At 30.1% G+C, this 10,289-nt stretch overlaps 2 protein-coding genes across 2 annotated transcripts; both read left to right on the top strand.

The window, feature by feature from the left end:
• Positions 1-2,852: 2,852 nt before the first annotated feature.
• On the top strand, positions 2,853-3,996 carry LOC126668111 (probable long-chain-alcohol O-fatty-acyltransferase 5). The gene has a single exon (XM_050361328.2). It carries the CDS (start codon positions 2,853-2,855, stop codon positions 3,903-3,905), a length of 1,053 nt encoding a protein of 350 aa, XP_050217285.1. The 3' UTR covers positions 3,906-3,996.
• Positions 3,997-6,753: 2,757 nt separating this feature from the next.
• LOC126670525 (probable long-chain-alcohol O-fatty-acyltransferase 5) lies at positions 6,754-8,124 on the top strand. The gene has a single exon (XM_050364278.2). The coding sequence runs from the start codon at positions 6,910-6,912 to the stop codon at positions 7,999-8,001; it is 1,092 nt and encodes a 363-aa protein (XP_050220235.1). The 5' UTR covers positions 6,754-6,909; the 3' UTR covers positions 8,002-8,124.
• The last annotated feature ends 2,165 nt before the right edge of the window (positions 8,125-10,289 follow it).

Genomic DNA, 10,289 nt, shown 5'->3' on the forward strand with positions numbered 1-10,289 from the left:
TTATTATTATTATGGCTAAGATCTAATGCAAACATTTTCATCCAGACTTCCCTTGCAAAAATGCAGGTACGCAAGATATGATCCCTATCTTAGTCCTCTTTTGGCCTAACATCCAAAATAAAATTAGGCCTTAATTTACATTCAAAAGGAGGCTAATCAATGAGGGCAGTGATTATGCAACTATTTTAGAGAAGAAAGTCAAGAGGTAACATTGGACAATTTTGAAGAATAAATATTTATGGACCGAGTGAAAGTGAAGAGGTACCACTAGATTCGGTCCTAGTGAATACGAGGACTTTGTCCAGAATTAAACATAACTAGTTTTAGTCCCGTACGTTGTACGATTTTTTTTAATTATTAACGTTCTAAAATATTATAATTAATAGAGCATCGTTTGTTTTTTTTATTTGGATACTCTCTTTTTTTAATTATAATTTTGATAGTTTTTTTATTTATTTATAAGCTAACATATATTTTATATATTTTTTTAATTTTAATAGATCGTTATTTTATATATTTGTTTAATCTTAGAACGAATAGAAATGTATTGTTTACCAAAATTAGTTCGAAAAGTTGAAAATCGAGCACATGGATGGAGCACGAACGTTACTTGGGAAGAAATGTAAGAGAAAAAGTTTTAAATAAAAGGTGCAATAATGTTGCAACTAGGCCGTGCTTGGTTGTAGATACATTAAATAAATGGTGCAATTATATTTTTTGAATATTTGATACTTCAATTTATACTAATTTCCTACACTACACTATTTTTTGTTTTATTTATAATTTTACATTTTTTTTTATTTTTACTTTTTTAACATTTTTTTGACGAAAAATACTTTTTTTTTTAATTTTACTTATACCTTTTTAACTTTTTAATGATTTATTCTCTTTTTTTAGATTTTTTTAGGTATTTTTTTATTTTTATATTGTGTTTTTAGTGTAACTATGATATATTATAGTATATCTATTGCGTTTTTTTAGTATAATTACGATATTTTTATAGTGTATATATAAGATATTTATGATGTTTTTATCAAACTCATCTCAGCCATCCCGAAACCGTCCAACTCCAACCTAAACCTGAACAGAAACCTGACTCGTCTTCTCAATGAAAAACGAACCGAGTTCGTCTTCCTCATGGGAAGACGAATCCAGTTCGTCTTTCCCATGAGGAAGGAAAGACAAACCCAGACCTGGGTTCATCTTCAGACGTGTCAGGTCGGATTAGGTTTGAGTCAGTTTTAAATCGGTTTTCAGCGGTTGCGGAGTGGTCAACGGCTTTAAAATACTGGGATGAGTTGGTGTTTTTTTTTAAATTAATTGTGTATATAATATATTTATTTAAATTTAGTTAAAATTAATTAATTATATTCGGAGAAGACGAACGATTGTGGGTATGAGGTAGGCGGTTGTAGTGTCAGAAATATTCATAAAAAAATTATTGACATTATGTTATATTAAATTAAAAATGTATTTTTCTTATTATTTAAATTTGTGGGGAAGAATAGTTTTTATGTAATTTATAACATTAAATGCTATTTTAAGTATATGTTAAATATGGAAAACTTTTTTAAAATAAAAAAAGATAAATTTAATATTTAAGTATACAATTGAACGATAAAATGTGGAATAGGATGAAAATGGACCAGTTTTCAGCGTCAGGATAATATTGAAAAGGGAATAAAATGATCGGAATTTTTTAAAATATTAGGCCTACAAAATAAGCTATTTCAACTAAAATTTGTATTTGTTCCCATCCTAAGTAGAATTTTATTTTATTTATAATTCTTAAGGTTTTGACCGGAAAGTTATTAGTATGTTTCTTGTATATAAACTCATTTTCATGAAATACAAAGTAAGTTATTGCTCTATCTCTATAAAAAAAAAGTAAGTTATTTCAACTAAAATTGTATGGTTGTTATCACCTTGAATTAAATCCTATTTCATTTATAATTCTTAAAGCTTTCACTATACCTATTAACATCCCAATTTTATAATGAACATAATTATTACACACTTTTTAATTTGAGATAATACATAGATATTTAAAAAATTAATTGTAATTAATAGAAGATGTAAAAATTTAAATTTGAAATATTATTTAGCTTAAAATTAATGATTTGATTCCATTTTGTATATTTATTTTTATTGCAATGAAACATAAAATAAAACCTGAGTGATGAGACCACAAATCAGATTATATATATTTTTCACTTAAGTTATGCATATGGCACATGAAGATCTACCCTAATAGCTCAGTCATTTACCTAATAACTCCGATTAGACATTTCAATAAAATTTTGAAAACAAAATTATGCATGTGGGTTCCATTTTAAAAGAAAAAAAATTTATGCATCTGGTGGATACATAATAATTATATTCGTTTTCAGACTTTATTTATTATTATCATCTGCTCAATTCTGGCATGTCAATCGATGTTCTCACCCACCTTAATTTTAATAATGTTTAACATTTTAATATGAATGTTGAACCTTTAAAAACAGAAAGAGCTCAGGAAAGAAAATAAATTAATTAATGTAATTTCCTATAAATAGGATTAAAAAAATTACCTATCACTGTCTCTTAGGGTTATTAGTTTGAATATTCTTCCAACTTGTACTAAATTTATATCTCCAACTATATAAATAATTAAATATCATGTTTTTCTTTCAGAATTAAATTAACTTTATTCGAAAAGTGGGGTATGATGTGGTAAGATGTGCATGAAAGATCACCAAAAATTATTTATTATTGAAAAATTGTGGTTCTCATTAATCAAACAATCACATCTTATGCATAGATATTAGTTATATCATCACATTAATTATTTTTGCATAATTGAAGATCAAGAAATGGAAGGAGAAGCCAAGAACTTCATCAAGGTATGGATTATCGCTACAACAAGTTTATTTTATTGTTATTACATATCATCAAGATTACCTAAAGGTCTTTCGAGGCTAATTTCTCTTCTCCCCGTCTTCTACCTCTTTATCGTCCTACCTCTCGAGCTCACCACCATCCACCTCGGCGGTATTACGATCTTCTTTTTGACGTGGCTCGCCACCACGAAGCTCTTCCTTTTTGCTTTTGATCACGGCCCTTTGTCCGCGTCACTAAAGGTTTTTCACTTCATTGCCCTAGCTTGTCTTCCCATAAAATTCAAGTCCGAGCCGAAAAATGCCCGAGAAAATCATAAAAATGTTAAAAATCCTTCCGATCAAACCCTAAATTTAATCCTATTCACGATTAAATTCATCCTACTTGTTATTGTATTTCATTGCCATAAGTACAAAAATTCGATGCATCCTTATGTGGTAGTAATTTTATATTGCTTGCACATTTATCTCGAATTAGAAATCGCGCTAGCTATAACTATAATCCCGGCCCGAGTCGTTTTCGGGTTCGAGCTCGAGCCGCAGTTTAATGAGCCTTATCTTGCGACCTCACTACAAGACTTTTGGGGCCATAGGTGGAATCTCATGGTAACTAAAATCCTACGACCTACGGTTTATTTTCCAATACGGCAAGTTTCTCTGCGTTTAATTGGACCAAAGTGGGCCTCACTGCCAGCTGTTATGGCAACATTTGTGGTCTCTGGTTTGATACATGAAACCATTTACTTTTATCTTACACGTGTCAGTCCGACGTGGGAGGTTACATGGTTTTTTATCCTACATGGCATTTGCGTGGCAATTGAGATAATAGTGAAGAAAATTGTGAAAGATAAATGGAGGATAAATCGAGTAATTTCTGGGCTGCTAACAATTACTTTTGTAGTTGTTACTGGGACATGGTTGTTTTTACCGCAGTTAATAAGAAATGGAGTAGTTGAAAAAGTTCTTGGTGAATACTCAATGTTTATTGACTTTCTGAAGCAAAATTTAAGTGCTATTTTATTCTTTTAAATAATACTTTAATTTTCTAAAATTTAAAATAATATCTCATAATTCTATTTTTGTTGATATTTTGCTTCATCAGAAAGAACTTGAATTGTCATGCCTATATATCGATGCTAAACTCATTGCTTCTAAAATCTTGTGCGTTTTAGTGGGTTTTACATTCATTTAATTTTTGGTCAATACATGCTACCAGAAAAGGAAAAATACTTGTAGTGAACTAGGATCACTTAAGAATTTGTCTCAGAAAAGGCGAAGCCATGAACATTTTTAGACGAGGGATAATTTTTTTATGTCGGATTATAAAAACGGACAAATACATTAAACAAATTTAAAAAATTATAATTTGTGTTAAAAAGCAAAAGTGGACAATTATCCACCTTCGATGTAGAGTGGTCTCGCTCGCTCTCGCCATTAGGGTGTGATTGAGTCAAGTCGACGTACTGTCAAAGTTGAATTCAACTCGACTCCAAAATTTAGAATTTGAAACTCGACTCAAACTAAATAGTGTTTCATTTTAAAAAATCGAGCTCGAACTCGATAGAACAATTGAGACAGTTTGACTCGATTCGACTATATTTCATTATCTATACAAATAATTTAAGTGAGGTCGCGAGTTCAAACCGTATTCATGTATGTAGTCGTTTTAAATTCCGCAGTAGAGTTTACTTCCAGTAAGATACCTGCGCAGTTCAAATAAAAATTAATTAATCTGAATATAAATTTTTTAAAAATACTGTCTTTTATATCTGTTCAAAAAACTTCAAGCACTATGTAACAAAAAAGTATTTAAGAAATGAGAGCCCTATTTTTTCCACATTTTCTCATGCGCCGACAATATAAATTGGAGCAACATTGCATTGGAAGACACTGAACTGCAAAACTGAACAGCCCTCCATGAGAGGGGGGGCGGAAAGGACAGTACAGCCGTTGAACAATTTTTAGAAATAATTCAATAGGTGGAAGGAGGGCGGCCACCCACCCTGGCTAGCTGGATTCATCTGTGGTTTAATTAGGTTCGGCTGAATAGAATTAAGCCAAAATTTCAACTTTTTTTATAATCAAACTATAATTTGGGTTTTCATGTTTCACATCTACCCCAAATTTCAAAAAACAGATGATTTATTGAAAACAACTAAATACAATGGTTATTTTATACTTTGTTCATTAAAAAAAATACAAATAAATCCTTTATATTTAAAAATATTAACTATGTCCTAAAAGTTAATTTATTTATTCAATTTTTTTCAAAAAAATAACATTTTTTGTCGGACCCGTCACCTGATCCGCTGCCGTCGGATGACGAATTTGACAGAAAATTTCAATTTCGTTGCCGTCCTCCTTGTTCCTCCTTCACTTTGAAGAAGGAAAAGTCCTCCTTTAAAAGAAGAAGGAACTGAGTTCCTCCTTTGAAAGAGAATCGCCATTCCTCCTTCAAAAGAAGGAGGAACAACGTGTTCCTCCTTTATGGAAGCCTCCTTCCACGAAAGGAGGACGGCGACAGTGGTCGGAATTTTTTTGTTTTTTAAAAATTTAATTTGATTTTTTTTATTTAGAAGGTGTTTTTTTACAGTTTTTAAATTTTAAAAATTTAGTGATAATTGATATAAATTAAATAGAAAAATTATTTTTATTTGTTAAATTTTGTGAGGAACAAGGTTTTTTTGTACTAAAAATAATATTAATATCTAATTAGAATATAAGCTAAAAATAAAGAATTATTTTAAACTTTTTTCAAAATAAAAAGAGATCAATCTAATACCTCGAGAGTAGAGGTGAGACATAAAAACTCAAACTAGAGCGCAAATGAATTTTTTCATAGGTCATGATATAGATGCAAAAAATGTTAAAGGTAGGTAGTTTTTAAGTAATTAAGCATTTTTTTTTTTGAGATAAAAAGTTCTATTAATCAAAAGCTGATTGATCAGCCAATACATAGAATTTGATAATCGGAGGGACATGCCCCAACCAATTAGATAAACTAAAATAGTCATATGCTACCACATGAGATTTTCTATTAAAACAACATTTATGCATCTCAATTAAGTTAAAGTAGTCATTTGCTATCAAACTGATAATATTACAAAGCAAAGAGTTGTTGTTGAAGACATCCATTACAACCTTTAAAATAAAGGGAATTAGATTAGCTTCGCTTGCCATGATAATATTAACTTTAATCGCACGACTGCTACAGCTAGCAGCTATAACTTCATCGTTAAAGTACCTAATCACATCTGTGACATATCTCTTCTCTTGAACATTAAAGACATCATCGATATTGACGCAAAACATACCGATATTTGGTGAAATCCGTCGTAAGATGGTGGCTCTAACTGTTTTAGAGATCCAAGTCGCTTGCATCGCAAAAAACAATTTCATCTCTAACGATGAAAAAAAACTACTCTTAATTTCGATTAGATCAGATCTAATGAAATTAAGATACTAGAATAGAAAATAATTTCTAGATCTAGACCATAAATGGCCAAGAAAGAAATTTTATTCAAAATTAAAGACAATAACTATGGAAAAAAGCTAAAAAGACTGAATATGAGAGATTAGGGAGGTGATTTTAGGCCAAAAATGGCCAAAAACCACCTCCCAAATGACAAAAAGAAGAAAACTTACTAGGCTTTGAGAGGTTTCTCAAAGAGAGAGACGGCTAGGGTTTTTTTAAAATTCCTCATCTTTTTTTAGTAATTAAGCCTTTTTAATTAATCAACTTAAGTTAATCAAGTTTTACATTGTACAAATTTATCATGACTTTGAGAACCATTTAATTTTTGCTTTGAACAATTACAAAACTAATGGTTATTACTTATTAGTGAGTTTATATTCCAAAACGCTTAACAAATTACTGAACAAAGCAATTTCAACTTCCAATTATCCAATCCATCCACACACAATTTCCTTATGAACTTGATTTAGGCCATAATTAAGGATGTAAAAACTGCCAAGTACAAATAAATAGCCAATGATCACTTGTAGTGTAGAAAGAAAATAAAGACAGAAAAAAATGGAGGGAGATGCTAAAAGCTTGATCAAGATATGGAGTTTAGCTATAATTAGTTTATGTTATTGTTACTATATAGTCTCAAAAATTCCTAAGGGTGTTTTTAGGCTTTTTTCTCTACTCCCTGTATTTTACCTTTTCGTCATTATCCCCTTGGAATTTGTTTCCCTTCATCTTATAGCCCTTTCAACTTTCTTTTTTACTTGGCTTGGCACCTTCAAGCTCCTTCTTTTCTCTTTTGATCAAGGCCCTTTGTCACCTCTCCCATCACAATTTTCCACATTCATTTGCTTAGCTTGCTTTCCCATAAAACCCGGCCAGAATTCGAACATCGCACGAGGCTCCCAGCTTTACGAAAACACAAAATCTAATCAAAAATCCAATAAACGTGCATGCCGACATAAAAGTTTAACGGTCGCTTGTGTGCCAAAACCACTAAATGTAGCAATTAAAGCAACACTTTTACTTATTTGTTTTATAAGCTACAATTTTAAACATTTGATGCATCATCATGTAATTTTATTTATATATTGTGTGCACCTCTACCTTGAGTTAGAAATTGTATTAGCCGTATCGGTAATTCCGGTTCGAGCCCTTACTCGATTCGAGCTCGAGCCACAATTCGATGAGCCTTATCTTTCAACTTCACTTCAAGAATTTTGGGGTCATAGATGGAATCTTATGGCTACAAATATTTTGCGACCATTTGTATATCACCCGATAAGAAACTTATTTAAGGGTTTAATTGGACTGACATTGGCCTCTTTGATAGCTGTTCTAGCTGCATTTGGTGTGTCTGGTTTAATGCATGAGGTTCTATTTTTTTATCTAACACGTGTCAATCCGACAGGGGAAGCGATGTGTTTCTTTATCCTACATGGCGCTTGCGTGGCAGTTGAGGTGGCAATAAAGAAAATGGTGAAGGACAAGTGGAGATTACATCCGAATATTTCAGCAGGACTAACCTTTGGTTTTGTAATTGTTACAGCAATATGGCTGTTTTATCCACCAATAGGAAGGAGTAATGTTGCTGAAAATTCTATAAAAGAATTCTCAATTTGGTTAGATATACTCATAGATAAATTAAGCAATTAATGTAATAAAATATTTATCATTATAGGACCAACCTTTAGTTTTGTAATAGTTACAACAATATGGTTGTTTTATCCGCTATTTGGAGTGAAAATGCTATAAAAGAATTCTTAATTTGGATAGCTATACTCATGTATAAATTAAGCAATTAATGTAATAAAAAAATTTATCTTTATAAGACGAAGTAAAAATTGATTATCTTTTTAAAATTATTTTAACTTAATCCATTAATTTTCACTTTTTATTTAATTTGCCTCTGATTTACTTTACTTCTTTAATTAGTCGTTATACTTTTCACTTTTTAATTACTTGATCCCTCTATAATCAAATCTTTTTCAAGTTTCAATTGACTCCATTGTACGTTTATGATTTAAATATGTCTTTATTTTTTTTATTTTTAATAAAGGAAAAAAAAATACTCCATATGCTTAAATGCTCAATGTTTTTGTCTATGCTTTAATTTTGTTTTTATCTTATGTTATGAGCATAAAGTGAGGGGAGGTAAAATCAATTTTTCTCTTATTTTTTATTTTTTAATTTAAATAATAAGAATAGAATGTTTATTCAATGATAAAATTAATATTTAATAAGTTAATATTTTTTTGATCAAAATAACTTAATATTTTCAGTAAAAATAATAAGTTGAAATTTTTGACTTATTATTTTAAGTGATTTTTGACTTAATTGAATAAGTTAAGTTGATTGTTTTTGAGTTATCAAACCAACTTAAAACAAGTAAATGCTTAATATATTAATTTAAATAATTAATTGATTTATCAAACACACCCTTAGTAAATATTAATTGAAAGAGTTAGTAGTTTTTTGCAACCCTTAATTTTCTAAAATTGATTGAAATTACATCTCATATTAAATTATTGTGGCTATTGTGCTTCATGGTCAGATAGATAGTTGATGTATCTTGCATTGGATTGGCATATGCCTATATATTAATTGATTGATTATTGATGCAAAACTCATTGGATCTAAAATAAAGTTTGATTTGATAGTTTTTACATTGAATTAATTTTTTGCTCAATACGTCCAACCAGAAATCTTAATGTTTAACTATACTCAAATTAAATAGAATTAAATCAAAATTTTAATTTTTTTCTAAAGTCAAAGTAATTTTATAAAAAATAATTATTTTAGACCGAATTAAATAAGACGGTTTGGTCAATCAACTCCAGTTTTATATTGTAGAATATAATCATCATTTAAAATTTCATTTTTATTTTTGCTTTGAGCAATTATTACTAATTGTTTTTTTTTTCACTGATTACGGCTAATTTAGTTAGTGAGTTTATATTCAAAAACTCTTAACAAATTATTGAACAAAGCAATTCCAACTTCCAATTATCCAATCCATCCACACACACTTTGCTTATGAACTTGATTTAGGCCATAATTAAGGATGCAAAAACTGTCAAAGTACAATTGAATAGCCAAAGATCATTTGTAGTATAGAAAGAAAATAAAGACAGGAAAAAAAATGGAGGGAGGTGCTAAAAGCTTCATCAAGACATGAACTTTAGCTATAATATAGTCTCCAAAATTCCTAAGGGTGTTTTTAGGCTTTTTTCTCTACTCCCTATATTTTACCTTTTCATCATTATCCCCTTGGAATTTGTTTCCCTCATCTTATAGCCCTTTCGACCTTCTTTTTTATTTGGCTTGGCATCTTCAAGCTCCTTCTTTTCTCTTTTGATCAAGGCCCTTTGTCACCTCTCCCATCACAAATTTCCACCTTTATTTGCTTAGCTTGCTTCCCCATAAAACTCGGCCAAAATTCGAATATTATATACGAGACTCTCGTCTTTATGAAAATATAAAGTTTAATCAGATTCCAAAAAATGTGCATGCCAACATAAAAGTTTAACGATCGCGTGTGTACCAAAAGCACTAAATTTAATTATTATTTTTATTAGCTATAATTTTAAACATCTTATGCATCATAATGTAATCTTAGGTTTATATTATGTGCACTTCTACCTTGAGTTAGAGATTATACTAGCCGTATTAATAGCTCCGTTTCGAGCCCTTTCTCGATTCGAGCTCGAGCCACAATTCGATGAGCCTTATCTTGCAACTTCACTTCAAGAATTTTGGGGTCATAGATGGAATGATCTTATGGCTATAAATATTTTGCGACCCGTCGTATATTACCCAATAAAAAATTTATTTGCGGGTTTAATTGGACAGACATTAGCTTCATTAATTGCTGTTCTTACTGCATTTGGTGTGTCTGGTTTAATGCATGAGATTCTATTTTTTAACGTTACACGTGAGAATCC

The sequence above is a fragment of the Mercurialis annua genome, linkage group LG2, assembly GCF_937616625.2.
Source record: "Mercurialis annua linkage group LG2, ddMerAnnu1.2, whole genome shotgun sequence".
Classification (NCBI taxonomy): Eukaryota; Viridiplantae; Streptophyta; class Magnoliopsida; order Malpighiales; family Euphorbiaceae; genus Mercurialis; species Mercurialis annua.

What these genes read in the sequence shown, in the direction of transcription:
- LOC126668111 (XM_050361328.2), top strand. Translation starts at nt 2,853, where the DNA reads ATGGAAGGAGAAGCCAAGAACTTCATCAAGGTATGGATTATCGCTACA.
- LOC126670525 (XM_050364278.2), top strand. Translation starts at nt 6,910, where the DNA reads ATGGAGGGAGATGCTAAAAGCTTGATCAAGATATGGAGTTTAGCTATA.